The sequence below is a fragment of the Chiloscyllium plagiosum genome, chromosome 31 (assembly GCF_004010195.1).
Source record: "Chiloscyllium plagiosum isolate BGI_BamShark_2017 chromosome 31, ASM401019v2, whole genome shotgun sequence".
Taxonomy (NCBI): domain Eukaryota; kingdom Metazoa; phylum Chordata; class Chondrichthyes; order Orectolobiformes; family Hemiscylliidae; genus Chiloscyllium; species Chiloscyllium plagiosum.
In genome coordinates this window covers 22730471-22744572 of record NC_057740.1, presented here as the reverse complement: position 1 = coordinate 22744572, position 14102 = coordinate 22730471, and the positions used below count along the sequence as shown (strand labels likewise).

The 14102-nt window shown below is 42.3% G+C and overlaps 1 protein-coding gene across 1 annotated transcript in view; it reads left to right on the top strand.

The window, feature by feature from the left end:
• Positions 1 to 5267: 5267 nt before the first annotated feature.
• The window catches only part of LOC122565315 (cytochrome b-c1 complex subunit 10), a 15996-nt gene continuing 7161 nt past the window's right edge, over positions 5268 to 14102 (top strand). Inside the window, exon 1 of the mRNA XM_043721158.1 lies at positions 5268 to 5392. Coding sequence (XP_043577093.1) covers positions 5283 to 5392 — 110 coding nt within the window. The 5' untranslated portion in view covers positions 5268 to 5282. The remainder of the gene's footprint in view (positions 5393 to 14102) is intronic.

Sequence of the window (14102 nt, the reverse complement as noted above, 5' to 3'; positions counted from 1 at the left end):
TCAGGGGTTCCTGCCCTCGGGGGCCCACCAGGAACCCTTGATAAACTAGAAGGTGGGACCCTGTAGGGAAGAGGTAGTCTTCCTAGTAAATACAGGGGCAGCACGGTCATCGCTGAATTTTAAACCAAAGAAAGTAGAAATGTCGACACGGTCAATTACTGTTTCGGGGGTAAAAGGGGAAGGATTTACTGTTCCAGTATTTAAACCTATGATGATAGAAGGTCCTAAGAATAGGGTCATAGGGGAACTGCTGTATATCCCTGATATAGGAAGTAACTTACTAGGGAGAGACTTAATTATCCTCTTAGGAGTGGAGATTGGAATTCAGGAAAAAGAATTAGTTGTACAAATGGCAATGTTGACAGAGGATGTGGAGAGAGAGAGATAAACCCTATTGTATGGGCTAGGGAAGGGAATCGTGGAGAACTACAGATCCCTCCCCCTCTAATAAATTTAAAACGGAAAGGGGACGTTGTCTGTGAGCGACAATATCCTATTTCCATAGAAGGTAAACGAGGACTGCAGCCAGTAATTGAAGGACTGATTAGAGATGGACTGTTGGAGCCATGTATGTCTCCTTATAATACCCCAATACTACCAGTGTGAAAATCTGATGGAACTTATCGATTGGTGCAGGATTTGACAACATTAAATCGAATAGTATAGATCAGGCACCCAGTGGTGCCAAACCCCTATATGTTACTAAGTAAGATCCCCCATGACCACAAATGGTTTAGTCTGATAGATTTAAAGGATGCCTTTTGGGCTTGTCCCTTGGCAGAGGAAAGATTTAGGACTATCCCCCTATGAAATTTTATTTGGATTACCTTATCCGGGAACGAATGGAGAATTGCCAATTCCCGAAACTAAACATTTGTTTTTAAAGAAGTATATATTGGCTTGTCCTCCTCTTTATCTTTCTTCAGGAAACAGGGTTTATTGGCACAGACTCCACCCCTTGAATTCACCGTTCACCCCATCCGGCCGGGCGATTGGATCTTAGTAAAATCATGGACAGAGACTAAATTGCAGCCGGACTGGGAAGGGCCGTACCAGGCTCTTTTGACCAGAACAGCAATAAGGACGGCGGAGAAAGGCTGGACTCATTACACTCGGATCAAAGGGCCTGTGGACTCTCCAGTTGAGGAAGAAGTCTGGACAGCCGAATCAACGCAAGACCCGCTGAAACTCAGACTAAAGAGACTTTGAGTAACTGATTATACAGTGGCGACGCGAGCGCGGGATTATTTCTGTAAGATTGTATATTAAGTCTTTTTGTGCTTCAGCATGATGTTTAGAATACTGGGAATGCTTAGAGTTTTGATGCTAGCCCTCTTAGTATTGGGATTTTGTCAAATATCATTTTCATATGTATTATTAACGGTTCCTGAGTCTGATAATCCACAAGTAATAGACACTGATTCTTGCAGCTTCGTAAATTGTGGGGATATAGATAATCAGAGAAGTGCCGCAGCTCAGAGATACATCTTAAGTCCTATGGGGATGGCCTTGGTGATGGTACTTGGTATAATGGTCTCGTCACAGTACACCGGGCCCCCTTCTGACCAGCTCGCGATTGTTCCGATAAAAAGTGTAACCCAATATACCTGACAATAAGGAAAACCACATGGCACGAAGCAATTCTGGGGGCGGGGGGAGCACCCATGAGATACAATTAAATGAAACATTTGGGATAGAAGTGAAAGCAAATGGGAGGGATTTCTTGGGCTGTTGTTTTTGAATTAGCGTAGGACAGGGAGAATGGGCGGAATTACTGGATAATTAGATACAACCTTTCACCCCTCCCGATGATCCTAAAGTAGTAAAAATTATAGAGGTAAAGGACTTGAAACAGACCATTGAAATAGAAACTGGGTACGGGGATGCAAATGCCTGGGTTGAATGGGTAAAGTATATTGTAAAAAGTCTGAACAAGAGCAATTGCTATCCATGTGCCTCTGGTAGGCCAGTGGCCCAGGTGGTTCCCTTTCCGCTCGGGTGGTAGCGAGACAGGAAGGGCATGAAATGTATGATAGCCCTGTATCAGGATGAGACTGCATGGAATGATAGGAATTGTACCTCCCTATCTCTGATGTTCCCTCCCTTGGAGAAGAAAGATGCAAAAGTCCCCCCGACATTTTCCGCCGCAGTTGGAAATCGCACGTCGTATGTGCGTAGGCGAGGTACAAGTCGGTCGAGAGATTTGGGGGAGCTGAAATTATGTACTGAGATTAAGAATGTTACCGAAACAGAGAAGGGAGGGAACTACTCAGCACTAAAGGTTCCCCGAGCGGATCTGTGGTGGTACTGTGGAGGCAAAATATTGAGACCCACGCTACCTCCGGATTGGAGAGGGATATGTGCAATTGTACAATTGGCAATTCCATTTACCCTGGCATTTGAGAAGGAAAAGATAGTAGGGAAAAAGGGAAGGGGTAAGAGATTACTGTTAGACACTTCTTTTGATGACAGGATTTATCTTGATTTGGTAGGGGTCCCTAGGGGAGTACCTAATGAATTCAAGGCTTGTAACCAGACTGCAGCAGGCTTTGAGTCAGCTCTCTTTTGGTGGGTAACAATTAATAAAAATGTAGATTGGATAAATTACATTTTCTATAATCAACAGCGATTTATAAATTATACAAGAGATGCGGTTAAAGGAATATCAGAACAGCTTGATGCGACAAGTAGGATGGCATGGGAAAACAGAATAGCCCTTGATATGATTTTAGCAGAAAAAGGGTGTGTGTGTGTGATGTTAGGAGGAAGCTGTTGTACCTTTATTCCTAATAACACTGCACCTGATGGTTCAATTACTCGGGCCTTGAGGGGATTGACTACCTTAGCAGAGGAACTGGCTGAGAGTTGACGAGTAGACACATCTCTCACGGGATGGCTTGAATCATGGTTTGGAAAATGGTAGGGGGTGGTGGTTTCTATTCTTACTTCTCTGATAGTAGTAGTTGGGGTATTGGTGGCCATTGGCTGTTGTATCATACCCTGTATACGAGGGCTCACCCAAAGACTGATTGAAACAGCCTTGATGAAACAGATGCCCCTAAAAGGGAATCAGACAGAGGAGCTTTATCGACGAAATGATGAGGAGATGAGTGAGACCAAGATGGATGAAATCTCCGGAATGATGCTTGCAAATTTCGGGGGCAATGTTTAAAAGAAAAAAAATGCAGAAGATAACAAATGGTAACAAAAGAAAAAGGGGAAATTGTGGGATATAGGTAAATTAATGTTACTTCTTCAGTTCTGCAGTTCTGCAATTCTGCAATTATAATTTCTGATACAAAGTAAATGAACTCACACCAGTGTGTAATTGTTTTAGCCAAGAGCTGAGTCGACAAGAATGGAAACCAAGTGGAGGAAATATATAATTGTTTTTGTATTAGCTAAAATTGTATGTCAGCATGAAACATGATTGCAAAACAATGGTAGATATTATGGGCAAATAGATAATATGTTGTGAGGGGATGAAGTTGAGCTAGATAACAGTAGGTATAAACATCTGTTTCCCACTTTTACAGAGACACAGGAACAAACCCCAATTAAAGAGGTCATAGAGATCCTGAAGAAGGGCTTATGCCCGAAACGTCGATTCTCCTGTTCCCTGGATGCTGCCTGACCTGCTGCGCTGTTCCAGCAACACATTTTCAACAATAGAGATCAGAATGGCCTCCAGAGAAGCCCAGATGGAGAGAATAGATAATGATGAAGAAAGAATATGCCTAACAATGACCTGCAGCGGGATGAGGTCAAACGGCCTTGTGAGGCCAGAATAAGCATTTTGTCACAGACAAGGCCAGATAAGGCCGGAGATAAATGGGAGTAATGGAGTCAGTCTTAGGGAAGTGGTGGATGTAAACGGGGGGGAAACAATGAAATAAGAAAAAAAATGTAGGAACCAAATTATATAAATATCGAGAATTTGTTGAATTCGGTGTGTTTCGTCCCTGCTTTGTGGACATCACACCCGCTTGCAAGTGTAAAATAAATGACACTACTAATTCAGATCTTGTCTTGGACTGAAATTATTGAAGTGAGTGAGCTTTGTTTCTCACACAACCCTCTGTCCTGCATGTAGGCGATCGTATCCCTGAGGAGTGCAAGACTCTCAGCGATCATGTACGAATGTAAGGAGCCATAGATCACAAAGGACCATAGGCATCCCTATGTCCATTAGTGAGAGATAATTGGTTATGTACAGTTTGAGGGTAAGCATTTCACAATCATAGGTAGGGTGAGGAGGCAGGCCTCCATGAATTACCATAGCTGGAACTTCCTAACCCTCCTCCCACTGTGAACTCACATCCTGATTTGGAAATTGTCGGGATCCCTTGATGAGCAGTTGAGGGTGGGTGGGGAGAGAAGAAGACTGAGTAAAGGAGTTCGAGTGGATAGGAGTTAGCTATTGTTTCCTCAGAGTCTTCTTGACCTGCAATCTTCTTCCCGACCTCTCCGCCCCCACCCCCTCTCCGGCCTATCACCCTCACCTTAACCTCCTTCCACCTATCGCATTCCCAACGCCCCTCCCCCAAGTCCCTCCTCCCTACCTTTTATCTTAGCCTGCTTGGCACACCTTCCTCATTCCTGAAGAAGGGCTTATGCCTGAAACGTCGATTCTCATCCTGCTTGGATGCTACCTCACCTGCTGCGCTTTTCCAGCAACACATTTTTCAGCTCAGAGCATAGGTCCCCAAAGTTTCAGCTCACAAACCCTATTACAGGGAAGTCCTGCGGTGCTGGGACTGAACTCGTGCTGTTTCTTTTATTTTACACCACAGGTAGATCTGGAGGCTGGAGGTGGAGGTAATAGATTAGTCTTTGTTCCTCCCCAAAAGAATCCAACTCTTTGCGAAATCCTGTTTTCTGTGATTTTATTTATTTATAGTCGATTTTGTATTTCTTATTCAAATCTTTTGGTTTTTTTTTGAAAGATTACTCATTTCAAATGCTTTTTGATGAAGATCTCCCTGTTTGTGATAGCAACAAATAACCATAGGTGATGCAATGAGGAAACTATCTGCGATCAAATCCGATTCTGGTCAAAGGGGGCAGCACCGAGCAACTCGACATAGAAACTTCACTAAAGACCCCTGGCGGGACCAATCATATTTACAATTCTGATTACGGCCTAATTTTTAAAAACTTTGGCAGTATGAATTTTTACTTAAAAATAAGGACGGGGTTTAAGGGAGCATAGATGTGAGAATGTTTGTTTCCATGGTGAATTGATGTCTTATTTATGACAGGCGCTGACTGAGCTGGCCTTTATGCGGGGTCTTGGCACCGCCATTTTGTGGTGCGGAGCGGGACGGCGAGCGGATGCCGAGATGTTGGAGAAGTTTATCGGACCCAGATATGTCCAGTTGGTAAAAAACTGGTAAGGACGCGAGCTGCCAGGCCGGGGCTGTAATTAAGGTGATATGGAGGGTTTACGTTTAAGAGAAGGTGAAAATGGCTGGGCGCCGGACTCTGATAAAGTCCCTGCTTTGCAGGAGGGCCAGAGGCTGGATTCACCTTGACAGTCCTTTCTCTCTTTTACACACGCTCCCTGTATCCCGGCTTGTTTTCAACACAAAATAAAACTCTTCTTGCGGCGCAGGTTTATTTTTTGATTTGGTTCCTTTATTCAACTGGCTGCCTATTTTGTTGAGTCCATTTATTTATCAATTGGAAGTCATGAAGTGTCGTTCTGCTTCCCAGTTAATCCTTGGTGTTAGTGGTTTTATTTATTCGTGCCTGTGATTCACTTTTATCTTGATTGGAAAGCCCTTGGATTGAGAATGTAACGCTCTATGATTAAAACAAACTATTAGAAATACTCAAAACTCCCAACATCTGTGCATACAGTTACCAAGATGTAGAGGAGCCAGTGTTGGACTGGGGTGGACAAAGTTTAAAAAAATCACACAACTATGCAACTGAACTGATATACTGAACAAACCTAGATTGCTGTTAAGTCTTTCATCTTTTACAATGGGTTGTAGGTTTTAGTTCATTAATATGTAAATCCAAGAACTACTATTAAGTCACATTCTCGAGATAGCATTAAGATTTTATTTTAAAAAGTGACATCTCAGCTCAGACAATGCATTAAAAGTGTGAAGTTAGAATTTGTCTGTATCCCAATCTTGAGTCAGACTGGTTCCATTTCCAAAGTGGAATTTATAAAATATTACATGGATTGACTGCCAGCAGATTGTGTGCTTTTTGAGCAAAATAGATTGTACCTGAAAATATAATTCTGCAAATGCAAATTCACCCCATACACTTATATCTGTGTGCATGCATGAGAGAGTGTGTGAGAGGGGGTGTATGTGCACGAGTGTATGAGAGAGGGGGTCTGCCTGAGTGTGAGAGCATGCACAAGTGTGTGAGTGTATCACATGAGTACCTGATGCGTAATTGGTGGGTGGCATCCATGTCGATACTGTGACACATCTTGCAGTTTTTGCCATGACCGGGTTGTACGGTGTTGTGGTTGATGTTGTCCTGAAGGCTGGGCAGTTTGCTGCAAGCAAAAATCTGTTTAAGGTTTGGCAGTTGTTTAAAGGTGAGAAGTGGAGGCGTAGGGAAGGTCTTGGCAAAGTGCTTATCCTCATCGATAATGTAATGTAGGCAGCAAAGAACGTGGTGTAGTTTCTCCACTCCTGGGGAATACTGGACAACAAAGGGTACCCTATCGATTGCATCCTGTGTCTGTCTCCTGAGGAGGTCATTACAGTTTCTCGCTGTGATACTTCAGAAATGGCGATCGATGAATTGAGCATTGTAACCTACTCTGAGGGCATCCTGGAGGACCTTCAGGTGTCCATCACGTTCCTTCTCATCTGAACAGATCTTGTGTATATGTTGGACTTGTCCGTAGGAGATGACTGTTTTAATATATTTAGGGTGGAAGCTAGAGAAGTGCAGCATCGTGAGGTTATCTGTGGGTTTGTGGTAGAGTGAGGTACTGAGATGCCTGTCCTTGACAGAGTTGCATGTGTCCAAGAGTGAGACAGATCCTAAAGAGTAGTCCATGGTAAGACTGATGGGTGTGATGAAACTAGTTGATATCACTGTGTAATTGTTTCAGTGACTCCTCGCCATGGGTCCAGAGGAAGAAAATGTCGTCAATATACCTGCTGTATAGTGTTGGTTGGAAGTCCTGCACAGAGAAGAAGTCTTGTTTGAACCTGTGCATGAAAATGTTGGCATATTGGTGTAGTTTGGTCACTGTGGCTGTTCCGTGTATCTGGGTGAAGAACTAGTTGTCAAAGGTGAAAATGTTGTGGTTGGGGATGAACCGGATGAGATGTAGGATGGTGCTCAGAGATTGGCATTTGTTGGTATTGAGTACTGAGGCTGTTGCAGCAATGTCGTCATCGTGGGGGATACTTTTGTAGAGTGTTGAAACATGCATTGTGTTGAGGAATCTTCCAGGTTTGACTAGTCCATGGGTGCTGAGTTTCTGTAAGAAATCTGTAGTGTCGTGACAGAAGCTTGGAGTACCCTGTGCAATGGCTTTCAAGATGCCCTCGACATAACCAGAGAGGTTCGCACACAGAGTCCCATTACCTGATATGATGGGACATCCAGGTATGTTGGTTTTTATATCTTCGGAAGGCAGTGGAAGTCCCCTATGCAAGAAGTACGTGGGATAAGAGTGTATAGGGAACTCTAAGACCATAAGACATAGGAGCGGAAGTAAGGCCATTCGGCTCATCGAGTCCACTCCGCCATTTAAATATGGCTTATGGGCATTTCAATTCCACTTACCCACATTCTCCCCGGAGCCCTTAATTCCTTGTGACATCAAGAATTTATCAATTTCTGCCTTGAAGACATTTAGCGTCCCAGCCTCCACTGCACTCTGTGGCAATGAATTCCACAGGCCCACCACTCTCTGGCTCTGAAGGACTGGATCAAAAGACTTGATCAATGTGTTTAGTTCACGGGTGTGTTCTTTGGTTGGATCGGCCAATAATTGCCTGTAGTGTTCCTGTTGTTCATTGTCAGTACACTTTTTTGCAGTAGTCAGTTCTATTCTGAATGAAGATGGCTCCTCCTCTATCTGCTGGTTTGATGACGATGTTGTGATGAGTTTTGGGAGTATGGATGGCATTGCATTTTGACCGGGTGGTGTTTTGCTCTACCTTGTGGGTGCGGCTGATGAATCTGGCATTTACACATTTCCTGACTGAGCGTACATATTGAGAAAATGTGTAAATGCCAACAAAGCCAACAAGTCTGGACGTCCTGTCGTATCAAACAATGGGACCCTATGTAAGAACCTCTCTGGCTATGTCAAAGTCATCTTGAAACCCACTGTACAGGGAACCCCCCAGCTACTGTCATGACAATATATTATTTCAGATGCATAATTAAAAATCACACAACACCAGGTTATAGTCCGACAGGTTTATTTGGAAGCACTAGCTTTCGGAGTGCTGCTTCTTCATCAGGTGGTTGTCAAATAAACCTGTTGGACTATAACCTGGTGTTGCATGATTTCTAACTTTGTACGCCCCAGTCCAACGCCAGCATCTCCAAATTATTTCAATTGCATAACACTGTCATCATTTGCTATAAATTCTGTGTCTTGTGGTCCTGTTCCACAGCTACCTGATGAAGGAGTAGCTCTCCAAAAGTCCAAATAAACCAGTTGGACTTAAACCTGTTGCTCTATAACCGTTCATGTGATTTTTTGTAATTTAGAATTACCAATATACTGCTTTGATTGAATTTAATTCTTCGGAATTGAAAGAAAGTAGAATAGAGAAAGATATTTGCCTCGTCTCCCACCTTACAAGGCCCTAATCACTCTGTCCTGGTGCAGTAGCAATTTCCTTACATTTTCAGTTTAGATTTTTAAAATTCTTTCAGGGTTGAGCTTCACTGGCTTGGCCAGATTTGCCTATGAGAAGGTGATTGTGAATTGCCTTGAGTTGTTGTAGTTGACTTGGTACACCCACAATGCCTTTGGGGAGAAAATTGCAGAATCTTGACCCAACAATATTAAAGGAATGGTTTTGCAAGTTTCCCTTCAAGGCACTCAGCCTCCTGACTTAGAGTATTTTCTAAGTCAGGAGGCTGAGTGGCTTGAAGGGAAACTTGCAAATGGTAACTGCTGCCCTGCCTTTTACTTGGTAGTGGTTGTGAGTTGTAATGTGCCATCTAAAGAGTTTTGGTGATGTACAACAATGCACCTTGTAGATGATACATGGCTCCTACTGTATGTTGGTGGTGGACTGAGTGAATGTTTGCAGATGTGGTACCAATCAAATGAGTGATAATGAAATTGTTTTGTTGGTCATGGCCTGGCATGTGTGGCATGAATGTTGCTTGCCACCTGTCAACACAAGTGTAGGTATTATCCAGGACTTTCTGCATTTGTACATGGAATGCTTCAGATTTTCAGGATTATTGAATAGAACTGAACATGCAAGCATCAACCAATATCCCAACTTCTGACCTTAAGATGGTGAAAAGACCATTGAAGCAGCTGAAGAGTGTTGGACCAAGGATGATACTACCCTGAGGAACTGATGCCCTAAAGCTGAATGACTGACTGATCTTCAACCATGGTCTTCCTTCATGCTAGAGAGGACCCTGACTAGTATATAGTTTTACTTCTGATTTCTATAGGCTCTGGTTTTGCTAGGTTTCCTTGATGTCAAGGGTAGTCACTGTCATCTTTCGTGAATTTGCTGCTCACAATGTGGCGGCCTGTCCATTATGAAGACCAAATGCGAATTGAGTGACCACTTTGTGGAACAACCCTGCTTAGTCCTCAAGTATGATCATGACCTACCAGTTGTTTGCTATTTTAATTTAGTATTATACTTTTACTCCTATTTCTTTCCTTGGTCAGTTGCAGTAGTCTACTTTGAGGAACAGCAACTGATTTGGCACTTTACAGCCTTCTGTACTCAACAATTCAAGACCACGAATGCTGTCTCCCATTTTCAGTTTCCTTTGCTCCATAGTGGTCTGAACCTTGTTTTTTTATAGCATCATAGAGATGGAAACAGACCCTTTGGTCCAACTCATCCATGATGATCAGATATGCTAAATTAATCTAGCCCCATTTGCCAACACTTGGCCCATATCTGTCTAAACCCTTCTTATTCATGTACCCATCCGGATGCCTTTTAAGTATTGCAATTGTACCAGCCTTCACCACTTCCTCTAGCAGTTCATTCCACACACGCATCACCCCAGGCTACTCAGCTTCTCGCCATAGCTCAAACCCTCCAAACCTGGCAACATCCTTGTAAATCTTTTCTGAATCTTTTCAAGTTTCACAACATCCTTCTGATAGGAGGGACACCAGTATTCCAAAAGTAGCTGAACCAATGTCCTGTGCAGCTGCAACATGACCTCCCAGCTCATATACTCAATGCTCTGACCAACAAAGGAAAGCATACCAAACACCGCCTTCACTATCCTATCCACCTGCGACTTCACTTTCAAGGAACTATGGATCTGTACTCCAAGATCTCTTTGTTCAGCAACATTCCCCAGGACCTTGCGATTAAGTATATAAATCCTGCCCTGATTTATCTTTTTTTTTCCTTTCAAAAAGGGTTATTCTTTAGAGTCATAGAGATGTACAACACGGAAACAGACCTTTCGGTCCAATTTGTCCATGCCAACCAGATATCCAACCCAATCTAGTCCCACTTGCCAGCACCCGGCCCATATCTCTCCAAACCCTTCCTATCCATATACCCGTCCAGATGACTTTTAAATGTTGCAATTGTACTAGCCTCCACCACTTCGTCTGGCAGATCATTACATACACATACCACCCTCTGCGTGAAAACATTGCCCCTTAGGTCTCTTTTGTATTTTTCCCCTCTCACCCTAAACCTATACCCTCTAATTCTGGACTCCCCCACCCCAGGGAAGAGACTTTGTCTACTTATGCTATCCATGCCCCTCATGATTTTATAAATATCTATAAGGTCACCCCTCAGCCTCTGACGCTCCAGGGAAAACAGCACAAGCCTATTCAACCTTTCCCTACAGTTCAAATCCTCCAACCCTGACAACATCCTTGTAAATCTTTTCTGAGCCCTTTCAAGTTTCGCAATATCTTTCCGATATGAAGGAGACCAGAATTGCATGCAATATTCCAACAGTGGCCTAACCAATATCCTGTACAGTTGCAATATGACCTCCCAACTCTTGTACTCAATACTCTGACCAATAAAGGAAAGCATACCAAACGCCGCCTTCTCTATCTTATCTACCTGCGACTCCATTCTGCACAAATACTTTGTTTTATTGCTAAAGCCCTTAGCACTCCCTTTTGTCTTTGGTTCCATTAAACAGTTGTCATTTAATCTCTCCTGTCCTATTCCCAATCCCAGAGTATCCTCTTTATTCTTCCTCCCTCCCTGCTTTTCATTTACATGAAACCTATCGCATCTCTCCTTCATAATAGAGCCATTTCCAATTCAATGTTGACTCTTTTTCTCTATGGATGCTGCTGACCAGCTGAGTATTTTCACTGCTGGAAATTTGAAAGGAAAACCTCTGCAATGCTTTGGTTTTGTTTCTACTACATAAATATCGGTTGGGCAACCGATCAGTAATAAAGTATCATAATAATTTGCAATTCCCTCTCTACAATTCATGTTAATTCTAAGGCTGATATATGGCAATAACAAATGGAGAAAAGTTACCTATTTGATCACGAGTTATTGGAGTAGCATTGATTCATTCCACTTCTGATGAAAGGACACCATACCTCTTTCTTTCCACACCTGCTGCCTCACCTTTTTGAGTTTTTAGCATTTTTGGCCTTGCTTATGATTTCCAGAACTACTTTGTGGTGCTATATGGATCCAGTTTGTTTTTATTGTTTACATCTTGTAACAAAGAATCTATTTCCTCTCTGAAAAGCATCAGTTTAAGTAGTTGCATCACTAGGTAGCAGTTTATTTGACAAATTAATCTAAAACTTAATTTTAATCCAGTTTTTAACTTGCCAAAATTTTGATTTTGTCTTTGCTGCTCTGACCTGATTGATTGATTGTATTCAATTCTTTGAATCCAATATTCCTTTGTATCTTACAACGAATTTCTCTAAATGCCATTCTCGGATCTCTGTACTGTATGTTGTAAAATTGTTTACAGCCCATCAAATCTGTATGGAGGAGCAAAGTATTCCTGTAGCAACTGAACTGCTGTGTCAAATGTTTTTGTTAACTAGTGCAACTTTGCTTCTTTCTGTAACTTCATTGTGTCTGATTTTGTTCTGTGCTACCTCCTAAAATTTTGGCTATGTGTGGCTGATCGTCTGATATCCGGAGAATAGCATGTAAAACTTATTCTCGTCCTGTAACGACCTCAATGTTTGTATAATTTTCCTATTGCCATGTGTAACCAATTTACTGATTGCCCTGCACATCTCCTTTTAATATGTAATTTTGATTTTCCCACCTCCACAACCTCATTTTCAGTCATTTATATTATTATGTAAATTTTCCTTAACTTGTGGGATTTGCAACTCTTGCACAGGCTGCAAGTGCTATATTTATTCTCTTCTCCAACTACCCTAAAAAAAACTTTTCCTGTCTCATTTTAAATAACCATGCCAAGTTACAATCACATGAATAATGTCCAAACTTGGGCTGGCAGTGGAAGGTAATATTACCACATTTAGTGCTAGTTAATGACACAGACCTCATAAAAGTTTCTTCATGACCTACAAAGAAGGAAAACATATAGTCATTCACCGTCATGATCTTGAGGGTCACCAATGACTGAAAGAGCAGAGTAGGAGGGAGGCTGATTTCTCAAAATATTTCCAACATTGCAAGACTGAAATTGGAATATCTGAAATATTTGCCACTGGTTGGAATGGTGCAAATTCATGAGCAGCTCATAAAATTTGCACTGCTGACTGGAGAATAGTTCACCTGATTATTGCGCCTGCTAGACTGAACACTGTTTACTCTATCCATCAGCAACAAACTAATAGTTCACTCATGTTACAGCAACTTGCACTTGTGAGTCATACAGCACAGACACAGATCCTTTGGTCCAATTCTGCTTGCCAAACAATCCTTCCAAACCGAAACTATTCCCACTTGCCCATATCCTCTGAACACTTCCTATTAATGTACCTATCCAAATATCTTTTAAACATCGTAACTGTACCTGTGTCTACCATTTCATCCCGCAGTTCATTCCACATATAAACCACTCTGTTTCAAAGGGTTGCCTCTTGGGTCCCTTTTTTAAATCTTTGTCCTCTCACCTTAAAAATATGCCACCTAGTTTTGAACTTCTTGCTCACAGGGAAAAGACCCTTGCTATTCACTTTATCTATGCCCTTCATGATTTTCTAAATCAGACCAGAATGAGATCAATCTAAATACTATGCCAAAGGAGACTTCAGGAAATGTGATCAAAAAGCATTTGATATAGGGAAGCTGTTAGTGAAGAATTGCTTATGAGAAGATATTCCATACCTTATGGCCTAGCAACTGAAAATGCAGTCACCAATGGTGAGATAAATATTAAGAGGCACAGAGGGCAGATTAAATGAAAGTAAAACTGATTGATTGTTGTAGGATTGGAGGACGTTAAAGGACTTGGACGATACAAGATTATGGATTTTAAATATGAAGATTGATATTTTAACACTGAAGCATTCGTGCACCGGAGGTCAAGGCATATCACATGGTATGTTAGGCAAGCAAGATGTCTTGCGAATTAGGATATGGATAGAGGAGCTTTGGATAAGTACATTTATAGAAAATGGGAGGTCAACCATTGAAAGAATATTGGAGGGGGAGGATCCAGTTGTTGTGGTCCACGTTGGGACTAACAACATAGGCAAAGCTAGGGTGGAGGACCTGTTTGGCGATTATCGAGCACTAGGAAGGAAATTGAAATACAGGTCCTCAAGGGTCATAATCTCCGGATTACTGCCCGAGCCATGTGCCAGTTGGCATAGGGATAAGAAAATTAGGGAAGTAAACACGTGGCTAAGGGATTGGTGTGGGAAAGAGGGATTCCACTTCATGGGGCATTGGCATCAGTTTTGGAACCGGAGGGATCTGTACCGTTGGGATGGTCTCCACCTGAAC